The sequence below is a fragment of the Diorhabda carinulata genome, chromosome X, assembly GCF_026250575.1.
Source record: "Diorhabda carinulata isolate Delta chromosome X, icDioCari1.1, whole genome shotgun sequence".
Classification (NCBI taxonomy): domain Eukaryota; kingdom Metazoa; phylum Arthropoda; class Insecta; order Coleoptera; family Chrysomelidae; genus Diorhabda; species Diorhabda carinulata.
In genome coordinates this window covers 5,313,992-5,339,907 of record NC_079472.1, presented here as the reverse complement: position 1 = coordinate 5,339,907, position 25,916 = coordinate 5,313,992, and the positions used below count along the sequence as shown (strand labels likewise).

Here is a 25,916-nt window from a genome sequence, read left to right as displayed (position 1 = left end):
TTTCCTCAATAGCATTCATTCCAGAACTTTTAGTGAAAATACTGTTGCGTTCTAGATTAGAAACTAGGTAATGTACAATCTTATACACTGCGGCCCAGACGATCCATTTTTCTTGTTGTGGCATTGGGGATACTCAGTGTATACACATAATCTAGTAATTTCACTCAGAAGGCTCTTCCACACGACGGCAGGTTTAGTGTTATGAAGTTTCGTAGTCACATGAAAGAATTACTAGCGTCTTCAGCTGAACCCAGACAAGATTTCAATTGATATTTGTAATTTTTTCTTACTTAGGTTAGTGCATTCATTAGATCTTTGGTTATAAGCTCGAAATTATATCTTTATCTGCCCCACTTTATGTAAGTCTGTTTGCTATTTCATTCCCCTTCATTCCAGTCTGTCTTTGAATCCATTGGAGAGTAACCGGATGTTCTTTGTCTTTGATGACGATGGTGATCACCTGCCATAATTCCTTTCCAAATTGAACTTTTAAGATTGGAAATTTTTCTTCTCGAGGAATGCTTGGTGTATTGGCCAGCTATTAGAGAGTTTGTTTGTGTGTCCTCAAATATTATTTCAGTTCTGTCGGCCGTTTTGGTGTATCATGAGGTGACATTTCTATTTATTTGATCCTAGATACTCCTACAGCTCCGTTCTAGATAAATTTTTTCTCATACCAAACTAGATACGTATTTTTATGCAACGTTGAATTAGTACTTCAATGGAATGGATCTAGGTAGGATCTAATATATTGCGTATTATATATTTTTAGGATTTATAAGAGGATGTAATTTTATTTAGGTATTAGATATCAAATTGAGTTAGTTAGTTACAACTTTTTGCGGTTGCAACATTTGTTGGGTACAAATGGTTTATCTAATAACGTATAGGTCTCTCATTTATTCAGACAATTTTTGTTTGCAAGTAAATTGACTACAACTTTTTCATTCTTGTATTTTTTCTTCTTATATTTTTATTTATAAAAAAATAATACTGTTAGTAAAGTATTATCAATATATTTATTGTACGAAATATATCATCTGCACTTAAGTTTGTTTACACAATTGGTTGAGGTGCTACATGCCACACAATCTGCGGTAAAGGTAACTAACCTCTTTTTTTTTCTAATAACGCTTTGTATTTTGCATGGCTAGCTACACCTGACGCATCACTGGATACCTTAGTTGCACCAAATTTACCTAAGCCCCTTCCCAGATGTAAAACTAAGGCTCCTCCGGTACCGCTCCCAAGAACTGAAATCACCACTTCAAAAAAAATAGAGACAATAAACGAAGACGTTGAAGATAAATTTGATAAATTACTCAAAGTGCCTAAAATTGATAACAACAACGTTATAGAAGAAGTAATCAAAGAAGTAATATTTCCTAAGGAAGAAACAAAACCTGATATTGAAGAAAATAGTAATGAAGATATTAATAATGATATAGTTAAAACTGTACAAGATATTGATGAAAAAGGATTAGCAACAATTCCGTATCACGAAGATGATTCTATTAAGGACCAAACGGTTGATAATAATAACAATAAGCGTGACAAAATTGATGAAATAATAGAAGATAAACCAAAATTAGCTTATTCTAAATTGATTGAGCTACAAAAAGCGTCACATGAGACTGTTTTTTCCTCTTCGGCGTTTAAAGTCTCAGAAAATATAGTTAAGAAGGAGGAAAAAGATGTAGGAAATGTTAATGACAGGATAAAAAATTCTGAAATTGAAATAAACGATGAAATCAAAGACGCGAAGAGATTAGCAATTGAAACCGAGCCAAATTCAAAAGCAACAATCGAATATAAAAAACGCAAAGATAACGAAGTTAAAAAGTTACCACCGGAAATTATAGCAGTCATACCGAAGACACCTAACGACAATAAATCACCGCAATCGAACAAATACGACAGTTTCGGTAAAAGGAGATTCCAAAAATTACAATCGTTGACAGATTCTTTCGATGATGACGCTAATGCAAACAAATTTGGTAGTGTATCCAGTGGAACTTCAATCTCATCAGCTTTGGCTACTTTCAATTTCGTAGACGATTTTTTAGATTTGGACGATAAAGTATTCTCGGGATCGATATCGGCAAAAAATGTTTCGTTGAAAGACGAAGTGTTTAGTGAATTATACGGGATACATAATCTTGAAGATATCAAAATTGGTAATAATCAATCTATAAGCAGCTTGAGAAGTTTAAGAAGTCTACCCGGTTTCTATAATACCAATAACGGATTGAAGAAATGGAATAATTACGAAGAATTGGATGCTATATCTTTAGCTTCGCAGGGTCCTAATAGTAGATGGGTGATTGGTGATTCTGAACCAGGCATGTTGTTTTTTTTTCTCTATACATACATAATGCGATCCATGAGTTCTTGACCTCATATACAGTGCGTTCGCACAAATCTTTATGCACGCGTCAGTGACAAGTCTCAACAAGCATTACATAAAGTTTCAACTTCCTGCTTCGATCCAATTTATTAGTAGAGCTCGAATGATCACTCAGTCAAGTTGTTTCGAAAAATGTGTTTCACACTACCACAAATCAAAACCAGAGGGTTTAGGGTGACTTGTGTCCATCACTTTCAAAAATAAAAAATTGGTCAGAGCCGTTTCGGTTACTACGAGAATCTTAAGAAAATGACCCGCGTGTGGAATGTCCTCTGACGGTGACTACTCCAGAAAACATTAAATTAGTGAAAGAAATTGTTCCAATTAAAAGGAGCTTAAAAAGAAAAGAAATTGAAACACAGACCGGAATTTCAAAAACGTGTGTACTAAGTATGAAAAATATTAGGGTGCTTTGAATTCTAAGCGCAGTGCAAAAGCTGCGTGATGTAAAATGTGAGCGATTTTTAGAGAAACTTAGGTCTTTTACTATAATCCTATCCAAAGGACATTTAATGGAGTAGTATCAGAAAGGAGAGTCCGTACCAAAACGAGAAAATGTCACGAAAAGCACTAAGAAAGTGATGGCTACAATATTTTGGTATTGCGAGGAACTGCAAAGATTCAAATATTACCATGAACGCGGCATATTATTCCGACTTACTAGATCAGTTGCGTCAAAAAATGATCCAAAAAAGGAGCGGCAAAATCAGTCGAGGTATACGCTTTCTTCATGACAATGCTCCAGTCCATACTGCTTCGCTTTCCAAGGCTACTGTACACGAATGTGACTTCACAGATATTGAACACCCACCATATATCCGTGATTTGATCTAGTCCGACTATATTTTCTTCGCAAAGCTGAAGGCTTAGTTAAGAGGTGAAAGTTAAAACATTGGCGATCAAATTAAAGAAGCCGTATACAAACATTTAGACTCTACATATGCATCAGGGAATAAAGGGAAAATAAACTGAAAAATAATCACAGTTTTTTCATTTATGTTAGGCTAAGAACTCATGGACCGTAACTACGTATATACAGGGTGTTTCTACATTCACGCGACAAAATTCAGGAGGCGATTGCTCGTATTAAGATTGATCTTTCCTATAACAAAATTTCTTCAGCCCACCTCTTTCGGAGATATCATCCTTAAAAGGTGGTGACTAAAATTGAGTTATTTTTTTTCTCTAAATTTTTCAGAAATGCTAGAAACTTGAAATTCTGTAATTTTCGTGCACTCGCAAAGAAAAAAAAGTTGTGATATGAAATAATGTAAAAAAAATAAAAACTCAATTTTAGTCACCCCCTTTTAAGGGTGATATTTCCGAAAGAGGTGAGCTCAGGAAATTTTGTTATACGAAACACCTTTTAATTATTACGATCAATCATCTCCTTAATTTTGTTGCAAAAATTTAGAAACACACCCTGTATAAAACTTGTATACAAAATTAACGCGCTTCCTTTTAGTATTTAAAAAAAGTATATTGTCCACATATTAGCGTTTACTGTTAGAAATCTTAGGTGGTTTGTATTAAGAAGTAGTTTTTATTAGTTTTGTACTGTTATATAATTTAACTAACTTCGTTTACATGTTCCTTGACTCATAAGTATATTTAAAATCGATGTTTGAGTGTTGGTTATTCTTTTGAGTTTCTATGCTCGCTCAATATTATTAAAAGAAGATGAATCGAGCATAAGACCTTCAAAATTTGCGAAGTTTTAATCATTGGTCACAGTAGACAACAGAAGAAGACAACAAGTTAACTAAGTTGGAATTTCTGGAATCGTTTGTATTATCCAGACTGAACACACTTTTAGTTTACCTTCAGTCTCTGAAGACGATATGTTAATTATCGAAACCCGCGTCAGACAGTTTAATAGTGAGTGTTGGTGTAGTGGCAGTTTGAACAGAGTGATCATTACTACAAGTTAAATTTATGTTAGTTTTCTACCATGAAGGTTGTTTGAAAATTTTCTTGCCTAACAAAGAAACAAAAGAGAAAAAACTCACTGAGAGCTAAATCTGGTGAATTCGAGGTGCAATTCTTAAATATTAGCTATGGTAATCATAGAAGTGTGAGAAGGTACGTTGTCCTGAGGAAAAAGCACTTTCTTATGCTACAAATGCGGTCGCTTTTTATATTTTCTATGTGTGTAATACCTTCTGGTATATCTTTTTGAAGATATTCAATGAACAAAATTCCCGACTATTCGAAAAACTATATCGCCATAACTTTCCCGGCCGAAGAAACCGTCATTAGATTTTTAAGGACAGGTTCGCTCTTTGCAATCCATTCTCTTGACTGATTTTTCGTTTTAGGATCCAGATTTGATCTACATTCATGAAAATTCAACTTATATTACTTTAAACGTTTCAATAAATCCAGGAAAATGTTCATTCGAAAGCGCTTTGGTCCAAAGTGAACCAATGCGCGGTTCACGCATGCATAATTATTTTGGTATGTCTATAGCTTCTTCTATCTTTCTAACCTCAATTCGACGATTGTTAATTACCATTTAGTGAAATTTTTTTATGATATCACTGGTTATCGCAATTTTTGGCCGTCCCGAATGCTTTTCGTCAGTCAAGTCGCGTTTCAATTCATCTCCCAAAATTGTACGGCCGTAGGTGATTGTGCAGAGTCTCGTACACAGTGTCTATCTTCTCTTTTATAAGCGTAGACTTATTGCGCTTCAAAAACAAATATTTAATGACATCTAGGTACTCAAAATCTCCTCAACGACTCACTGATACAATTGTCAAACAGAAACTAGACGTCTAAAATGACGGAAATTGTAGTGGAAATCTCTCAACTCGTGCGCACATATATTTCCCAACTTATAAGTGATGATATCTTCAGGTTGGGATCGGAAACTTTTCAGATAAACCTTGTACAACAGTTTTTAAGAAATTTTCTACTTTAATCTCTAGAAAAAAAACTGAGAAAGGTGAATTGTCTAATATAAACACTGCTACTACACCGATCATGCACATAGTACCGTCGACTCGACAATAAAATCTATAACGATGTCAATGAGAAAGATCCTTCAAAGGAATCATTTGGTTATTGTTCAAAAATGTTATGGAGATAATGTGTTGAGATTTTTATTCGTCGATGGCCTAAGAATGAAAAACATTATTCTGGATCAAACGATATGCAAGAACTGTTTGGATTAAAGGAAATCAACATGCAGAACCCAGCAACCAATAGAACGTCCTTAGGATGTTTTAAAAAGATTTGTTCGGTCTCTTGTACCTACTCCAATGAGCCTACAAGAGTTAAATGACGTTGTTCTCTTGGAATTGTAAAAAAATCCTTAAACAACCGTGCAAAAACTGTCGAACTAAAACTTAAAAGATACTACTTGTTAGATTTTTGATTTTTGTTTGTTTTGAAGTAGAAATAAATATGATATAATATTGTTAACTACTGTTATTTATGTTTTACTAACAATTGAGGAAAATTTATAAACTTTTGGGTTTAAGATCGTCCTGACGCCCGCGTTTGCGTTCAGCATAAATTTTTATGTTCGACCCTCGCGTTTCAGCGCGTAGCAAATGATAACAGGATTTCATTTTTTTATAATATTGTAGTCCACGCCTCGCCTTGGTTTTCTATCACTATTTATAGGGCGCGATGATTTACCAAATCATCGAGGCACAAAATACCAATGAACGCTGCTACCTGTGCTAATACTAAGTTTTTTTGCTCAACAAACAACATTTTTAAGAAAATGTACAAATACTACTAGGATATAAACAGCATCAACAACTCTAAGAAATGCTGAAAAACTTGAAACAAATGAAACAAAGACGAATTTTTCTTCTACCATGCTAATGAAATGTCTAATTACGAAAAATAATTAGTGGTTATTAGAACTGATATTTCTGATTGGATACTGATAGTGTCAGCAAATTAAATCCCTTACGTCAAAGGAAAGTCAAAAACCTCATAAATAGTTTCCAAGGCGAACAGGCGAACCGCACGTAACGCAAACGAGAGTATCAGCGCGGGCGCGAGCGTAAAAGTTCATAAGTCCAACTTTACTTAAAAATTGCAGCCACAAAGGCATAATTACTAATTTCATAGTAGAACTGGAGTTTATATACAGTAGGATTGTAAAAATACTTCATCTGAATGAAATTATGTACTTGCTTTTCCAACCCCTATACAACTATGAAATTTTATATCGGAAGTGAGTGGATTTACGAATGAATATTCAGTTCATTATTGCTCGATTGACCGGTGGTTCTTGCAGCCAACGCTCATCAGATTTTGTAGGACTTGAATGTCTTGTATGGCATCTCTGTTATCTGAGCAGATTGCCTGTGTCACTATGGAGTCGATTAAGTATCGCGCGTCTACATTCCATCACAGCGAATGCCTCACTTAGAAGATGATAGAAGGTTCCCAAGTAAGAGAAATTCATTTATTTTCAGGTGTCCTCAGCAGAAGCCTGCTCCAGCCAAGCAATTCATTCTGGAGCCAGGTGGCTCCAATATTTAGTACAACGGGCTTCGAGTCACCAATCTCTCAGTAATATGTGGCTCCAAGTCCTTATTATTAACTGACTTAGGCGCCATTTGGTGACTACATGTCAAAATAATTCGATATTCACCCGCGTTTCATCACTTCTTCATTTGTGTAAAATCGATAGAAAGTTATCGAAGGTAGCTAGATCAAATCATAAGCCTTATCCGCATATCAGTATAGTAATGACTAGTTATCGTTTTCCTTTTTTCTAAATAATTATTGAAGATTACACCTTCATAATATTACAAAACTGAGGCCGTGACCTAAAAAACGGTTTTTGCTTTCTTGGACGCACATTCGTCAGTTTTAGTCCATTGTTTTGACTGTTTGTTTTGTGGTATATTGGCACCATATGAGCCTTATTCTTCTGGAAATACAATTTTATCGAGCTGGACTGCCATGACAGTCTTTTGGTAGGTTTTTTCTTTGCTGATAGACGTTATACTATATGTCATAATACTCCCATTCTTTCCGACAGTAGTGAAAAGGCACAAAAAATAACCGCCTTTATTTGTTATCATATTTTAGAAGTACCTGGCTTTAACATCTTGCAAATTCATGATTTGCGGCGTATTTTTGAATAAACTAAACTATGCAGATTAAGTATTCTACATAATACATTTACTAATATTCCAAATACGTTAAGGGTTCAATTTCAAACCAATTCTATTTTTCAGAATCCCTAGCATCACACCAAGCCCTAGATAGTTTAGCATCAATAACTTCTTGCTCCAGTAATATTTTAACTGATGCTAAGGACGATAATAAACCTTTCGGTTCCACAGATAGCGGTATAGCTCCAGAAACAAGCGAAAAGCTATCCGAAATAGATGATTTTCATCCTATTACTCCTCCACCTCCACCTGTCTTCTCAGATAAACCTACAGAAAACGAAGAAGTTGAAAGTAGGTTAGAATTAGAACCAGAAAAAGAAACGAAAATAGACGAAGAAGAACGAATACCTTTTCCAGCTATAGTTGAAGAAGAAAAAAGACTGATCAAACCTATTGTTGAACAAGATAAGGAGGTATTAGATGAAATAGACTGGCAATATCAATTACCTTCGCCACCTAAAGCGTTTCGAGACTCGAGTCCATTGAGAAACGAAGAGATTAGCTCTGAATCACAATCGGTAACTGATTTTAAAGATTCTGTAGTTACTTCTCCGGAACTGTTTGAAAAACTAAAATCAATAGAAGACGCTCAATCCGTTAGTACTTTTGTTGGCGACGAACCGCCGTTAAATACTCTATCCTTAGAGAATTTAGAAAAAAGGAAAACTTTGGTATACAACAGAGAATTATCGACTAGTCTGAAGATGAACGAAGAAGATGCATTTTCGAATTCTTTAAATAAATTCGAAAGTACTTACATGGAAGTACAAAAATCTAGTCAAAAAGAAGTAAGAGAACATAAATACGTTCCAAAAACAACCAACACTTTACCTAACTTCAAAATATCTACTTATGATAGACCAAAGCAAAAAATAAAAGTGTTTGAAGATGATACAATAAGAAGTAACACAGAATATATTAATAAAACTAAAGAAAATAACGTAGAACGGTTCTCTTCTAATTTAAACAGATCTTATATAACTACATCTATGGATAATATAGCCATTAGACGAAATTTCAATAATCGTACTGAAGAAACATTCTCTAAACCGGATAGATTCAATTCAAACTACGCACCAGTTTCGAGCGTTTTTAGATCCGAATCATTTTCAACCGAAAACACTTGGTCCACGACAAAACCCGTCTCAAGATCCAAATCTTTCTTAACGTTAAACGGGAACGCTAAATTCAGACCAGAAAGGAAATTTAGTGGCGACGAAACCATGGAAAGAAGCAATAGCTTATACGATGTATCAGGACTTCAAAGTTTGGGGGTGAGTATTGAAATTCTTTGGTACAATTAATATGCTTCGCTTTTGCTAATTGTTTTTCTTTTAATTTGTGCTAATCTTAATCATAAACAATCAACAGATACATGATCAATCAGTTTTCAACCACAGTACTTTAGCATTTGATTTAATAATAAAAGACGAGAGCGTTAATGTTGAGAATTGATCAAATTGACAGCTAACTCGACGTATCCCAACCTTGACCCTATCCTTACCTCACACGATTTTATTTTTAAATTTTTAATTTAGTTAAGTTGGCAGGCGATAAGCACTCTTAAATATGTTCAAGTGACAGTAATAGTATGATACAAAAATTGTGGCAGGCAAACGTGTTCCAATTTGTAATTTTAATAATTTTTAAGTATTGAACAACAATCCGACGTTTGTCCAGCAAGAGTTTGATTAATCAAAACAAGTATCATTTCTCAACAAACAACCCATTTCACTGAAAATAACAATAGTTAACTGTGAAAAAATTTTATCTCTAACTCATATGTATCATGTTTACTTCATTCCCTTCTCTATCCATACAAATCCTTACATATCTTCCGTTTAAAACAATTATGGAATTTTTTTTTGCCAGATCCCTCGGGATGAGTTGAGTTTCCTCATTTAGTGCTTAAAGGGAATCATCTTCAATATACTCACCTCCCTTCATTATATTACCCTGAATACGAATATTTTATTGCTTGAAACTGTTTCTATGAGGTTTTTTAGGATATGTTTCAACAACTTCTCTTTGACTGCTTCAACTGACACATCTTTAATTTATTTGCCTCTTCCATCCCTCCATGCGAATCCTCCATTGTATAAAAGAGTAATAGAAATCATCATTTGTCATGTCATCAGGACTACTGTCTTCTCTATACCCTTGTTCCTCACGAATCTTACATTGTTTGCATCATATGCCGGGTCCTATGGGATTTGGTTTCCCTTTTTCATTGTGTCCCATCTTCAATATATTTTCCTTTTTATACAATGATGGAAGTCTTCTTTTGCCCTGTCCTTTACAACTTATGACTCTTTTTTTCGCTACTTCAGTGGGTTCGTCTTCAATATACTCTTCTTCTTTATGGATTAAATACTTCTTGCGTATCTATTGCGTAATACAATGATGGAAATCTTATTTTGGCAGGTCTTCGGACACGTGTTTTCTTTCACGTCTCCTTCTTTTTACTCTTTTTAATTAAAAATTTCACCTCACGAAAGAAGTAAAAGTCACAAGGAGCCAGATCCGATAAATAAAGTTGATTTTATAACACTGGGATGCCGAACTTTACTATAAGCTTTTCAACAGACATTAAGCATGTTGACTAATTTTTGGAATTTGTTTTATTTTATAAATAGAACCTACATAAACACCAAAACAATAATTTCATGACAAAAAAGAGAAATAGAAAATAGTTATTTACGTGACTAGTTATGAAAAGAAGTATAGTTACTATGGCAACAAACAACGATTTTATGAAATAAATCAAAACAAGTCAGAAGTAAAATGCAAATGCTTCAGTGAGTTGTTTAATACCTGAAAAATCAAGAAGTAGTTGCGCTCTGGCCTACAAAAATTTGAAAAATATAAAGAACATCAACGAAAAAGTACAACTTTCTACTATCAAGAAGTACGCTATGATTTTGGCTTGGCTAAAGAGACGGTCAACATGCAAAAAAGTCGGAGATTTTTACGGAGAGAAAGATTTATAAAAAAGGCTGAGGACGAATTATTTCTATGTGCAATAGGTCGCAATGATAATAGGGATTAGTTGAGTCTGTAGAAAGGATAAACTGACGAGAAGATGTAAACTCGCAATATACGATCGGAGTGTAGAACAAGTGATATCATTCAAATATTTAGGAGCGAACATAACAAGTAATAGAAATCTAAAGAATGAAGTGACAGCTCAAACAACGAAGGCGTCATTAATATCAGAGTACCTGAGAGATGTAGAATATACAAGACCTGTGTGAGACCAGCGAACGCTGAGATCAATACCGGGACATACATTATTTGACCACAAGAGAAATGATGAAGTAAGGAAGATATGTGACATCCAGGATGTAGTTAGTGAGATGGGCAAGAAGGGAATGGAGAGACCGCGTGGAAAGAATGTCAGATGACAGGTTGGCAAAGATTGCAAAGAAAGAAAACCCGAATACGTCCCGACTACCAGGACGACCACCTACCAGATGGTATGAAAGCTGGTCTTCATCATCCCAACTGCAGCTGGGCAACCATTGATGCAAACACGGGACTAAGTCCCAACGTACCATGAATAAGAAGTGGTCTTTCAAGACCAGGGGGCCCTAAGCCTAGCATAGAGAGGGGCCTTTTCTAAACAAAAAAGATTCTCATTATACAAAATAACATAATCTTTGGGAAGAAACAAATAAATTCGTGCAGCTTCATTAGGTTATGTATAAAGTTTCACGTAAAAAAGACATTTACGCAGTGTTTCTGTATTTTTAGATGAAATTTATATATTTTATAAAGAAATTAATTTCTTAAATTATTTTTTTTACTATTAATGGGTCCTTAAGGTCCCCCCAGAGCCTGGTCTCCTGGGTCTATGTATAAAGACGGTAGTGGCTACAAAATAAATTTGCTGCACCCTGTTCTTTACTTTTGAAGTATTAAAAGAAAATAATGATCGCGTTCGAATGCCAATTATAGAAAATTCATTTTTTTTTTTATTCTACTTATCAATTTTTAGTTATAATAAGTTTTTTGCGCTTTGGTAGTCAGTTATTTATAGTGCAATGAAAGCAAGTTCTCGGATATGAATTTGTCTCCGTGCGGTAAATATTATATCGAAAATAGTATTATCATTGACACACTTGAAATAGTTTATATTGGAAAAATTACAATTTTCATTCCTTACAATATTTAATAAAAAATCACACACATATACATTTATATCTACGTATGCATAAAAACACAAGCATACGTTCGAATATAAATGTACAATGATTTAATGGAAGTTCCGCCAATTTTTCGATTAATAAATGCAACCAAAGAGGCATATAAAATATTTCTTTTAATAATTTTACATAAAAAAATATATTAAAGCAGCGACCGAGCTCTGAAAAGACACGTATATATATTAGCACAAAAATATCTCCAAAACTTTTTTTATAATGGTTTTAGTAAAACCGAAGAATCAAAGAATGAAAGTAGATATACATCAGCACAAGGGTGCAAACTGCGTCATAATTGATACGGAATGTGAGAATATAAACTGTCACCAACGTCAATTATTACAGCGTCGTATGTCACTTGTGTCATATGTCATCAACCATCTTTCATATAAGTATGATCTCAACTGTCACTAGCGTCTGTCATCTTTCACATTTCTTATGACGTCATCTGTCATCCATCTTCTTCAAAATTATTGTGGGTCCTTTACTATCGAACATTGAGATCTGAGTTATGAATCTCCAGTAACAGAATTTTTAAATTTAATTTAATAGTAGTATACGAATAACACAGATACTTGACATATATTATGAATGACAGAAAGAAGCCACTGCATACAATTAACAATCTAATCTACGTCAAAATGGTGGCCGTGGGGTAAGCAATCGACTATTTTGTATATGGCCATGTTAGCTTTTCTCGGATTTGTTCGGTAATGAGAGTTGTATTTGATTGTTTATTATTTTATGATGTTAAGAGGTTTTTTTAGATCTATTTTAGTGATACTACTACAACGGAAACTGAGTATTTCTGCAGTTTTTTAGTCAATCTGCAAGAAAGCTTCCAAGCAGTTTACAAAATTAATCTTTTTAGACAGTTTCCACTTTTAAGGTTGCAAAGGGGAACCAAGTGACAGCTGAAAGGTACAAGGACAAACTTGAAGCTTTAGATGGAGTTGACCCCTTTTCAATACATGAAAAGAGCTTTATTCAGAATTCTGCTAATTTTCCACCAATAGCCTATATACTCGCTTTCCACATCCTATTTTCCCCTTAACTAAACTAAGCATACCACTGCACAGACGAAATAACAAAACCATCAAAGCCACGTTTCCGGGAGGAAGTTTTGCCCTTCTTTAAGTAGTATCTCTTTATGAATCCATTTAGCAATAAAATAAGAAATAACAAGGTCTGAAATCCAACAAATAACTTTAGAAACCACATAGAAACTAACGTCAAAAGCATAAGGTTACCCCACAACGGCCATTTTTAAATAGGCTGATTTTGACAATTTGTAAAATTTTTCTATATGATTGACGTCTTTGACTCGCATAGGATCAGTGACAGATTCTATCACAGACCATATAACAGATGACACGCTTCGAAGGAAGATGGGATCATACATTATGGTTAATGACATGACACACGTGACTAATATTAGTGTTATGGATAGTAGAGAGTAGGAGCAGTATGTCTTATGGGAGAAAAGTTGAAAAAGTGTCAAGCGGTATATTTTAAATGACAGTTCAAATACCTAAAAGTATTATTATAAGAAAACGTGCACCTAAAGTGATTTGATTTCGTATTTTCTCACTAATAATATTTCGCGCTTCTTTTACAATATACCCTAATCCTTATGTGGTTCCACCCTGATTTAACGCATTTCGAAAGACAATTTTCAAACACACAAATTGTTTTCTTCTTTACACTCAATACGTTAGTGACAAGTGATATTCAAGATAATGGACAACCTCTACCATTAATGACATCAATTCCGTAGTGGTAATGCTCATCAATTACAGAACATAACCAAAACCATAGCCAAAACACAATCACGAAAAAACTAATGTCAAAAATGTCATTCCATGTGTCAAACATCTTGTGTTCTGTGCCATATATGATCCCATCTGTCACCTGTCGTGTATGTCAATCACCTCTCTCATTCGTAATGTGGTTCGTTGGCTATCGAATATTAAAATCTGGAGACCTTTTTTCATTTTTTTGTTGAGTAATCGTCTTGATTCCAGGTGACTTTTGATATAAAATTAGTTTCAAAAAACAGGTAAACATTGACGTTTCGACCTTTTTAGATCTTTATCAAAATATGACATTCACAATTTTCATAAGTACATTAATGAATAGATGAAAATCTGTTTTAACCCCAATTGTTTTATACTTATGAAAAATAAGGCACAAAATAGCTAATGACATATGGCGCACGTGTCATATGACGCTGATAACTGTTAGTTACAGACAGTTGTTGAATATCAATAGGCAACTTCCACCATTCATGACCTCACTTCCGTTCTTGTAGTACTTAACTGCTAAAAATCATAGACAAAACACAGTCATGAAAAATTAATAGCAATAATATGAACTAGTTGAAAAATTATTGATTTTTCTTCTCTCTTTAAACTTTTTTTCTTGTTCAGTTATTCATCCATATCCAACGCTTCTCATTTTATTCACAGTTCAATAATCAACAAATATGTTGACAAACTACCCGTTGTTTTATCTATAAATCGTAACCCAAACTTCATAGTATTCATTTTTTTGTACTTTTGTTGCAGGTCATGAGGCTTATTCAAAATAAGCTAAACACACCAACAGCATCCCTTGAAAATCTGCATGTTACAGAACATAACAGAACAAAACCGAATCCTCCAAAGGAAATCTCACAACCAAAATTATCTCATTCGGAGTCTATCCAGAAAACCACCACCGAAAAAATCTACAAGTATCAAGGACCTCCCGCTATCAATATGGGTACTTGGTCGGATCGTCCAAAAGTACCAGTTAGTGTAAAAGAAGACGAGGATTACAAATTGGGAAATAATATATCTTCGAAACTAATTGTTAATACTACTAACAACGATATGTCCAGTAGTAATAGTATAGAAATAAAAAATAATAAGAAACCAGAACATCCTAACGAACCCAATATCAGCATTAAAGTTAACGGCACAGAAGTACCTAATACTTCTGCTGAAAATAAAACTGGCAACGTCGTCATTAAGATAGCTCCCAACAATAGTAACCCGACGCATAAAACCATGGATAATCAAAGGTTCTTTGACCATACAACGCCGATGGGCTATAGGAAACCCTTCACCGACATCAACAAAACTCAACGGCCGTATTCCATCGCTTTCAGTTCAGAATATGACATATCCAGAGTACCGGTGGTACGATCTGTTGAACTCAAAAAACCTTACAGAGATTTTGGTAACACTAGCGTTACACAAATCAATCAAGAACCTATAATCGAAACCAAACAACAAAACGGTTTTTTGGAAGATAAAAAACCCGCTCTAAGATCACGCGTTTTCAACTCTAATGGAGCACCTGTTGTAAGAGGATTCAAACCTTTACCGAAAGATAACTTTGAACCGAATTCTCAAGTACCTTTCTCACAAGTCACTTTGAGAAGAACGAAATCTAATGTTCTAGATGAAAAATCCAACGAAACTGAAGTAAAACCACCTCCTCCGCCCGTGATGCCAAAAGTTATCCTTAAGAAATCGACCATAAATAAGCCAGTTGAACCGGTTTTAGATCCTAGAGAACAATTATTGTCAGCAATAAGGAGCTTTGGTGGTAAAAAAGGGCTAAAATCGGTAAAAGTATAATTTAGTTAACCCTAGTCATGTAACATCTTGTTGATTTTATTTTAGTGTGTTTTTATGAACGAATAAAGAGGTATTATATGAGTAAAAGTAAAAATGTTTGGTTGTCGATAAATATATCTCCCAAAATATATTGTACACAGTGCAACGTTGCCGAACTCTGTGAGTAATATTGATATTGGGTAAATTTGAAACAATGAGGTTATGTTGATATCGACAAAAGTATAATTTATATATATATATATATATATATATATATATATATATATATATATATATATATATATATATATATATATATATATATATATGAATGAACATGTTGAAATTAATTCAACTACAATTTCTACATCCACTCCAAATAATCTACTTCAATTTCTGCTAGATATAATTTCATCATTTCATTTTTGAGATAACAGTAGTACTCAGTAAAGAAGCTAATAAGGATGTGTGACTTGTTTTTGTTAAGAACCAATCACTTTTTGGATTTAGTGGTACTATTATTCCTAAATGCCTTTTTGGATTGATCCAGCCCTAGCGCTTATCTCTGGATTTCCTTCCTACTCCACTGAATACTAAGTACTAAACCAATTAAATGCGTTAACGATCATTTCCCGGACAGCGTATTGGTCTCTTCTGTTTTTTCAAACATCCTCACCAAAAAATCAGATTAAAGAGACTGGGTTTTCTTTTCCAGTTTTTGTTTTCTTGATCAGAATGAATCACTCTATTACTTTTCTGGCTCTATCTTCATTTCCAAGCAACAATTCTTTCATCTTCCAAAAATGCTGCTACTTCACTTCAAGAAGTAGTTTTGGATCGATTTTAACAATTCCAAAAATTCTGTATCTTATGGCAGAATCAGAGGTATTGTGTCTCAGAAGTCCTTTTGACCTGATTCAATCTATTGCTGGGACCTCTCGACCATTTGGGATCTCTGGCAGAATCATAAATGACTATTTGGTCCTAAAAGCACTATCTTAAAAACTAGAACAAAAATGCATGATTACATTAATTTGAACCAAAAAAGGTTATGCTTGATTGTAACATTAATAACTTATGGCTAAAGCATTAATATCTGCCCTAGAGCAAATATCAAGTATCACTTGTAACTCGTGGGAAAAGTATAGTGTACAACACGTGCGGAAACTTGGCATTCAATGAAAGTTTCTTTGGTGAAACTTTAATTTCATTTGCTCTGTGTACAATTTGTTGATGCGAATTATGAAAATTAACATTATGTATCCAAATGTCTGCAAAGTATAAATTATATAGTTTTAATAATAATCTTTTAAATAAAATAGAAACAAATTATTTTATCTTATTATGTTTTTGATGAAATAAAGTATCGAATTTTTAATATATATGTATATAAAAAAACCTATTTTAAGACTAAAACTCGACAAGATGTTACATTTGTATTTGTAAAACCTGTATATGTATTTACTGGATAAACTGTAGTCATTTGTATTATGTTTAAAGCTCAATATATAAACTTAGGCTTGTACATTTAATAATAATGTAAAATAAGTACATACTTAAAACACGTTTGTCTTATTATATTCAATCATTTCTTGTTTTAAAATCAATTTAGCAAGATATAGAACTTATAGGGACCAAAGGTTTTGTGGAATATTTTTATTTATTTGTTACATACTCAGTAGTGTATTGTTTTAAAATTATAAATTATTTAATTACTATCGTTGATTTTTTATTCTAATTTATAAAATTCAGTCATCGTCTTTCCTCGACATCCCCTACAATAGTGTCTCCCAAAGTGGTCGTGAGTTTCGTTTCGTTTCCTAAACATTAACTGCTGCTCCTCCTATTTCCTGCACCAAAAAGAAAGTGGCAAAACATCTATTAGGTCTAACATAAACCAATGGGGATATTCGATTGGCGTCACATCAAGTATAGTGGAACTGAAATATCTATTGGTTCCTATCACCATTCAACACAAAAGATTTTGTTCTACGGCTCCTTCTTTGAAACACGCATAAATATCTTGTTACTGATAAAGTATAATAATATCGCGACGGATTAATTAGTAATCAGTGGTGTCATCTAGTGAAAAATAGTTGAACTAATGGTCACCTAATGATTGTAATCATTATTAGTATATACGATGCACGCTAGATGGTGCTCTAAAGAGTTATCGACTTTTAGATGTTATCAAAGTCAAAACATCGATGTTTTTCAGCTAAACATCGATGAATATCGATCATCCCTTACTCAATCCAATGGGTGACATATTCAAGGGACGGACACATTTCATGATGTTTTGTCCTTTCCCACAACTCAAGATGTTTATTAATCTGCAAATAAGGGATCCCCACTGAAGTCGGTTCCTCTGGTATAACTGTGGATTAATGAGGTTAACTGAAGTCCATTTATTGGGCCCAGATTAAAGAAGTACTACTCTAATTTGATTTGGGGTGGATTTGTATTAATTTAAGTAGAATTAAAGAAGATTTAAGATTATACTCGGTAGAAGAGTGCGAAATCGATTTCCGGTTGGTTCAGGACATAATAGGAATTGAATATAAAGAATGAGGTGAAGATAATTTTTAAAAATGGAGAAAGAAAAACTCAAAGCTTAACATTTTTGTACATAAAATCGGATTTTTCTACCTTGCAGTTAGTCACTTTTTATTAGATTTGTATCAATCTAAGGAGAATGAAAGAGATAGTGCGAAATCGATTTCCGACTGGTTCAAGACATAATAGGAATTGAATGGAACGAATGAGGTGAAGATAATTTCGAAAAATGGAGAGAGAGAAACACGAAGATCAAACTTTTTGTAAATAAAATTGAAGTTCTCTACCTTGCTGTCAGTTACTTCTTATTAAATTTGTATTGCCTGTTTTTTATTTAACACGAATTACAATTAGTTGTTTTTTTCCCAAATTCTTCTTCATTCTAGAAAGATCAAAAATACTACCAATAGTATATTGATTTGTACATTATTGTATATAAATATAAACTAAAACTTATCAACTAAATTCAAAATATGTTGTTGTTCTTGATCTCTCCATTCTTTATCTCCCTCTTCTCCCAAATTTCCAGCGTACTCTCTCATTATGTGTTTTATCGTCTTCAGGGAAGCACCACGAAGGTTCAAAATTTGCATTACTCGATGTTTTATACTAGAGGGTCCTGCTGCGCACACTTCCACCACAATGTAATCAACCAATTGAAGCGTGAACAAACCTCCTATAATAAAATAAATAAATAAATTTATTAGACATTTTTTAATTTTTTTTATTTAACATTAATTTCTGATTTTAGGTCTTTTTTAATACATAATTTTTTATGAGCACTTTAAGCATTAAAGTATAAAGGTCCTCTCATGTTATTTTGGTTCTAGAGAATAGAAATATCATCAGAATTCAAAATATATTTTTTAAATTTTCATTTCTACAACGTTTTTACAAAAAAAAACAGTGGAATACAAAAAAAGGAAAATTATATTAGTTTCAGGATTATAAATGTTCATGTAAATACACTTATTCGAATATAATTGTTGCTAACTTAATAAGAAAATGAAAGAAAAAGTAGACATGGATGAAAACAATAGAAAAAAACCTGAGATTGGAACTAAATATCAAGAAATACAAAAAAGAGAACACTGGAAAGAGTCCTTTTCACATAATAGATATAGAGATAGTGAACAAAGTAAGAAAGACAAATCAAATATACTACGCTCTTAATAAGACAGGTGAAACAGGTAATGAACAAAAAGACACAGAGCTCAAACAACCAAGGATAAATAGGAACCAATAGGAAACAAAATAGTTAAAAGATGGTTCGGTCACATAAGGAGAAGAACACCACAAAGCCTAATAAGAAGTGGTAGATGCAAAAAGATATAATAAAAGAAAGAATGACCAAAGAAAACTTGACTACAAGTAGTACAAGAAAGAAGAAGACAAGGGAAAACAATAGAATAGATGAATGAAATAATAAAGGATCGGAAATAGTGTAAAAAATGGATGAGAACAGAATGAAAACTAAAATGCCAATACTCTGACGCTCGAAAGGGCATAAAGGGTTCTAGAGAAGCAGAACAAGTTATCGAATCGATAAGTTTTGTTATGTTTTTTTTCTTAATCTATAAAAAAACAAAGTTTAATAACAATTGTTCAAAAAAGTCATATTTTAATGCTTTTACAGCTTAAAACAATAAAACTTCCTCTTAAAATTGACTTTTTCTCACTTAATATACTGGCGTGCATAGAAATTGGCCCACTGTAAACTTTTGACTTTAAATATTTATTTTGTTAATTATTCATCAGATAAAAGAAATATGCTGTTTGAAAGACAATTTAATATGCTTAAATGTGAGCATAAACTTCTTATGTTTAACATAGTGAAATTTACATATTAAGGAAATTAAGCTTTTTATTATCTACATAAATAGGGTTTTTGACAGTTTAAAACTCAAACTTAATTTCTTAATGATGGGTATGCCTTCTTCTTGCCCTCATAATATCTCTCATAAGATTAGGCGTAGATCTAATCAAGTTAGCTATTGTTTCTTTTGGGATGTTAAGCCACTATTCCTTTACTGCAACAATAAGCCCTGGAATCGAGTTTTGGGTAGGACGCTTAGCTCGAATTCTTCTTTTTTAGCTAATCCCTTAAATGTTCTATCGGATTTAGGTTATGACTGTATGCTGGACACTCAATAACCGACTTGCAATGTAATCTTACACGATTCTGGGGGTGTGCGGTCTTGCATTGCCATACATAAAGGTAAATTCGTCTCTAATGTAGTTCCACATGAATTACTAAAACCTCATCGATATATCAATCAGCCATTAAAGCTCTCCTACCGTGAACACGGTCACCCCTACGAATGAACAAAGGGTCTGTTTGGGCTCCCATAGAATATGCACCCCAGATCAGGCAGGATCCTAACTACCTATAAAAGCACTCCGCTCTTCAAAGTAGCAATCTGTAAATCGCTCTCTTGGTCTTCGGTACACTTTCCTTCTTCGGTCGCTACACCATGGAGGCATAATCTGGTCTCATCTAAGAACAGAAGAGATCCCCATTGTTCAACGTCCAATTCAGATAATCTCGTGCAAAACGCAGGCGTGCTTACCGATGAGCTGAAGAAGTTTTGGACCAATCGCAGGTGTTTTAAGAATCAGGTTATTTTTCTGCAGTCTTCATCTTACTGTCCATTAACTAATAGTCACTCCTCGCACCTCACTGAGCTGTCGTTGTACTTCAACAGCATCAGGTGACGATTTTTTAATGTTGTTGACACAATAAAGCGATCATCAAGAGTGGTTGTAAATCGCCTTCTACCTGTTCCAGTTAAAGTCAAAAGTTTACAGTGGGCCAGTTTCTATGCCAGCTAGTTTATATAATCAAAAACATTTATATGGCAGTTTAGATAATACTTATTTCAAATTTATCTTGTTACACATATAAGTTAAACTTTTTATCTGAAGATGACAACTTGGTTATTGAAACGTACTAATTATGGTGTAGTATCAAGCAGTAACGATTATAAGTGGAAATATTGAAAATTATCAAAGGAAAGGCGTTAATCAATTGATAAAAGCATCGCCAGAGTGGAAGCAGAGTAATTAAAATTTAATTTACAAAAAAAGTATGAAATTAGAGATTATTAACTTTTAAAATTTATTATAATTCTGTATATTGTTAAAATATGTCTAATTTTGAAAGTTAATAAATAATATATTTGAATAATTAAAAGAGGAGAGAATTTTTTATATGTAATTTACCTCGAATTTATTATGAAGATTCAATATTTACTCACCTTCTAGTCTTTTTAAATAAGCAGATTCTTCTTCTTCCTTATCCTCCTCTATAGTATCATCGATCGCTTCAACTTTTTCCAAATATTTAAAATGCAATTCTAATAATCTATCCACTTTTTCATGGTCGTTTTCAGTAAATTTACTAACCAATCTTTGTCTCTGAGATCCTCTACAATTTCGTAACATCGAAGCTATAATCGAACAAACATGTTCTTCATGTTCTTCTGTAGATAAAACTTTTCTCCTATTCTTCTTAGGCGTTTTCATGAATAAAGGAAATATTGTTCTCAATCCCAATATATCTACAAACTTGTTGCAGTTGTCTTTTCCATTAGGACCGGACATAGCATAATCGAGTACTTTCAAAGAGCCATTTCTGGAAGTCTTCTTTTCTCTAAGCATTAGATTCATCAATTGTAGACCTGAAAATAAACTTAATAAGAACGATTTTTTCACTAAGTGTCAAATTAGAATCTTCCACTAAAACAATATTTGTTGCTTATTTCTGATATATAACAACCTAGAGCCGTGTATCCCAACGAGTGGGACCACGCAACAAAGGGGGGCGGTTTGATTTTTAAGAAGTGAAAAATAAGTTATGTGGCTACTAAAGATGGCGCTGCTATTGTCAAATGCATATGACGTTTATGAGGTACCAACTTTCAAAAAACTATGTGTAAAATTTCATGACATTTCGTTTTGTCAGAAAAAAGTGACAGCTATTTAAATGAAGCTACTATTTTCAAAACAATGGATTTAAAAAAATTTCGTGTGTTAATTTATCATTACTTCCTCAGGAATGGCTTCAAATGTGTTATCAAAAAGCACCGATGATAATGAACATTCTGGTCGTTCAATTGAGGTTGTTACTCCACAAAACATCAAACAAATTCGTTATATCTAATCATAAATTGAAATTGCGTGAGATAGCTGAGGCCGTAAAGATATCAGAAGGTAGTGTGTCTATAATTGTGCATGAACTTTTGACCATGAAAAAGCTTTGAACTGCTTCTTAATCCACCGTATAGTCACTGCTGTCTCAAAAGATGAGGGTATTGGGGAAGAATAAATCCAATTGATATTTTCCACAATATTTTAGGTGGAAAATAAAATGATAAATATATGTTTCCAATACAAACCTTCTCCTTTTAAAAATCTTTCTCTATTTGGTACAACCATTAAGGAACTACATAGACAATTGAACAAATTCTCCATCAGCTCATGTTCTTCTGAACTATTTGGATCGTGCCTTTTGTAAAAAGCCAATTGTTGTAGTAATGTATCAATTCCGTCCATTTCTCCTAAAGCTAACCTAAAAATATTAATAATTTAGAGAAAAATACTTTTTTATATATAAACCAATCTTTTTAAAAAGTCTGGGTAGAAGGATCAGGCAGTAAATATTTTACAACAAAACAATGAAAATCTCATGTCAAATCCATAAGGGCTTAAGTTCCTTATTAATTATTCAAACAGAACATGATTTTTCTTGCATTATGAGGAACACATTCAATATTTCAAGGCATTTATTTACCTCATCTTACTTTTGTTTTGTTAATTAGCACATTAGATGGTTCATGGTTAACAAAAACTTAATCATAAAATTATTTATTCTTCAAATAGAAGGTGGACTCAAATGACTCAATTATAAGAGATATAATACAATAAAATAAAAAAATAGCAAATATCACTAAGTAACTAATAAAAGGACATGTTGAAATAAATATTTAACATACGTAATTACTTTCATAATAAGATGGTTCTGGCATGTAAAAAGGATGAATGAGTAAAGGATTACAAGAAAAATACTAGAAGCTATAACAGTAAGAGAGTGAAACCGACGAAGACCTGGGTGGACGAAATCAATAAAGCGATTGAGAATAGAGATATGAAATAACAAGTGGTACTTCTACAAATAAAAGATCGAAAGAATTTCGGAAGAAAGACTCCATGTAATAATAAAGTAAAAAAGTGTGTTAGTCTGAGAAGCGAAGTATGGAATGAATTTATAAGAAGTAAGTAATAAACATTATTGTTCTGTAGTACAAAGCTTTCAGTTTCTATCAAAATTTTCATTTTCTGACATGTACTCACCTATTTTTATCATTATCTTGTAACAATATGGACAATATTTCACTGACATACAATTTATTAGCATCGAAAGGAGCTTTTACTTTCAGCCTTTTCAATAGCCAAGCTAAAAGTCCTTGTTTTACAGCTTCAACAACGATTTCACTACTTAACTCTGTCAAATTTTCAATAATTGACAAAGTGTTGTGAACTCCATCAGCTTCTTCTTTAACACTCTCATCAAGTCGTTCTAAATTTTGTACTAGTAAGGCAATTACTTGGTGCTCTAATAAAGCTTGTATTAGAGCTTCAGTACCTTCCTCAGACTCATTCAAAATATCAACATCTGTTAATTCTTGAAGCAGTTCTACAGTTGCTACCTATGAATTTCATTATTTTTAAAGATATAAATTTATACAACAACAAATGAATGTGGACAATTGCTTATTCACTTTCAAACATCATATTTCACAATACTGAAATACTTTGGGTTCAAATGCCTTTATGTGAATTGAAATACTAATGCATAACAAAATATATAACTAACAATGAATTGCCCCTTTGAATTAACCATGCAACTAATGATCATGTAGCCCCGAAACAAAAACAATTGTTGCAACTAATGTTTCAAATATTATGCTTGAGAATGGCACGCGAGAATATTGTTGCTTAAGTTCTAACACCGCGTATGTACAAAAAATCCCTTTTTGATTTTTGAATGTCATTCAATATAGATGCACCTCTAGACAAGTCTTGAAACCAATCTATGGTTATAAATTTGTAAATCGGAAATTTTTATCTTGATTTAATTTTGAAAAATGAAGGGATTTGAATCACAATTTTAATTATGTGATATGATACTGTTTCTGGTATATGAGAAACTTTACATACTTTTACCATATGTTGAGTCATAAGGCTAGTGTTAACTCCTCTTCTTTATTAATTTTCAAGGTGATTTGTGAAATTGACCATAAATTCCAATTGGCTTTAGTGTTTACACAGCTTTCGACTGGTATTGGCTAATCTTAGAAATTACAAGTCGTGCTCTGGAAAAATCAGTTTAGGGATTCCTATTGTATATTGCACCCTGTATAATATTTTTTTTCAAATAAGTGATTACATTTGTGGCATTACTTTGGTGTATGGTTATATTGAAGGATAACGCTTATATCTTATGCTGACACTGGTGATTAACATGAACCCCTTTTTGGAATAAAAATTAACGACATCTTCTGGATCACCAAGTATGTAATTACACTAAATAAGGATTTCCAGTCAAGTTCAATAAGTATAAACATATTAAATACAACCAGCAGCTATATACATTACTGCTATATAATTTATATAGACAATTATATACAAAACTATATTTTATATGGCTAATAACTATCTATGTGTATTTTCTTTCATGGCCTCTCTTTTTGATTATCTAAGATTAATAGTAAACAATTCACACTTTATTTAATTATACAGATTGTTTATTTACATAAATTCCTAAACTAATTTTTGAATGTTTTAACAATATTATGAATGTAATTTTGGCTTCTACCAACCTTGTCCTCGCATAAGGTCAACTTATACATACATATTGATTTTTTTTTAACTTCAGGATTAATAACCACCATAGAACAATCAAATCTTCTCAAACATAAAACAACCTTAATGATGTATCACATGAATATAGGTATTAATTTGAACAAATTTTATAAACTCCCAGTATTTTAACTAAAATGATAAACTGAATCGAATTACAATGAAACTAACACCAAACAACAAAAGCAGGGACAAAGAGCAATAAGGAGCAACAATTTCAAAATAATAATTAAAATTATGTGGTTGACGCATAAATAATATTGAAAAAAAATACTCTACATGCCTCCTAAATATTTACACAAAAAAAAATAATTAGGGAATCTGGTGTGAATTATTTAGTTACTATTAATTAATTGAAGAGGAACTTACTGCAATATCAGTATTATCGTGAGCTAATAATTCCAAAAGGCTGGGTACCACTTGGAGTTTAACCAATAATGGATAATAATCAGGTGCCGTAGATAACAATCTCATTTCTTGTAGAATTTCATGGAGTTCTACTTCACTATCCAAAAATTTTTCTGGGGAGTCTGGAAATTTAATCCTCATTTCTCTGTTTTTGAGACTCCTTTTTTCAAAATTCAACACAATCTTTTTCAAAGCTGTTTCATCAATTGCTTCTCCCTACAATGTGAAATACATTATACACAACATATTAGTGGCGAATTTAATAAATATACCTGAGTTTGTTGGGTTTCAACAAATTTCAAAATTTCCGCTCGTTCTTCCTCACTGATGTGTTCAAGAGGTTGGGTTGACGGTGTGGGAGATACTGGTCGTCTAGTCATTCTATTTGCTTTTGCTCTGGCAATTCTCCTCATTTTTCTTGCTTTTTCAACTTCATCTTCTTCATCATCAGCTTCTGTTGGTCTTTTTAGGGCTTGAGGTGGCTAAAATCAAATATATTGTTAAAATTTTATCTTTTATAAATGAATATTCATCACTTTATAATCTAGCAGTTCTCCAACATCCATGGTTTAATAAATAAAAATAATACAATTATAAATAAACTATAATTTGAATTTGAGGTTATATACATTAAACGTCATCTGTCATTATTACAGTGTCAAGCAGTAAT

At 32.8% G+C, this 25,916-nt stretch overlaps 2 protein-coding genes across 4 annotated transcripts in view; one reads left to right on the top strand and one right to left on the bottom strand.

Annotated features, from left to right (window-relative positions):
* LOC130901222 (uncharacterized) overlaps positions 1-17,079 on the top strand; it is a 125,390-nt gene extending 108,311 nt beyond the window's left edge. For all 3 annotated transcript variants that reach the window (XM_057812430.1, XM_057812429.1, XM_057812431.1), the window contains 3 exons: positions 1,155-2,342; positions 7,618-8,828; positions 14,324-17,079. In XM_057812430.1, coding sequence (XP_057668413.1) covers positions 1,155-2,342; positions 7,618-8,828; positions 14,324-15,382 — 3,458 coding nt within the window. In that variant the 3' untranslated portion in view covers positions 15,383-17,079. The remainder of the gene's footprint in view (positions 1-1,154; positions 2,343-7,617; positions 8,829-14,323) is intronic.
* A 1,236-nt stretch (positions 17,080-18,315) lies between these two features.
* Positions 18,316-25,916, bottom strand: LOC130901224 (beta-catenin-like protein 1). The gene is made up of 7 exons (XM_057812432.1): positions 25,783-25,916; positions 25,519-25,728; positions 25,208-25,462; positions 23,270-23,625; positions 22,315-22,487; positions 21,175-21,597; positions 18,316-18,593 (listed from the first exon to the last, which is right to left on the bottom strand). The coding sequence occupies exons 1-7, from the start codon at positions 25,810-25,812 to the stop codon at positions 18,364-18,366; spliced, it is 1,677 nt and encodes a 558-aa protein (XP_057668415.1). The 5' UTR covers positions 25,813-25,916; the 3' UTR covers positions 18,316-18,363.

Coding starts and splice junctions, on each gene's coding strand:
- LOC130901224 (XM_057812432.1), bottom strand. CDS start 25,812: ATGGATGTTGGAGAACTGCTAGATTATAAA. Junction 25,729..25,782: donor GAGAACTGCTAGATTATAAA/GTGATGAATATT, acceptor ATTTGATTTTAG/CCACCTCAAGCCCTAAAAAG. Junction 23,626..25,207: donor ACGATAATACTGATATTGCA/GTAAGTTCCTCT, acceptor TGAAATTCATAG/GTAGCAACTGTAGAACTGCT.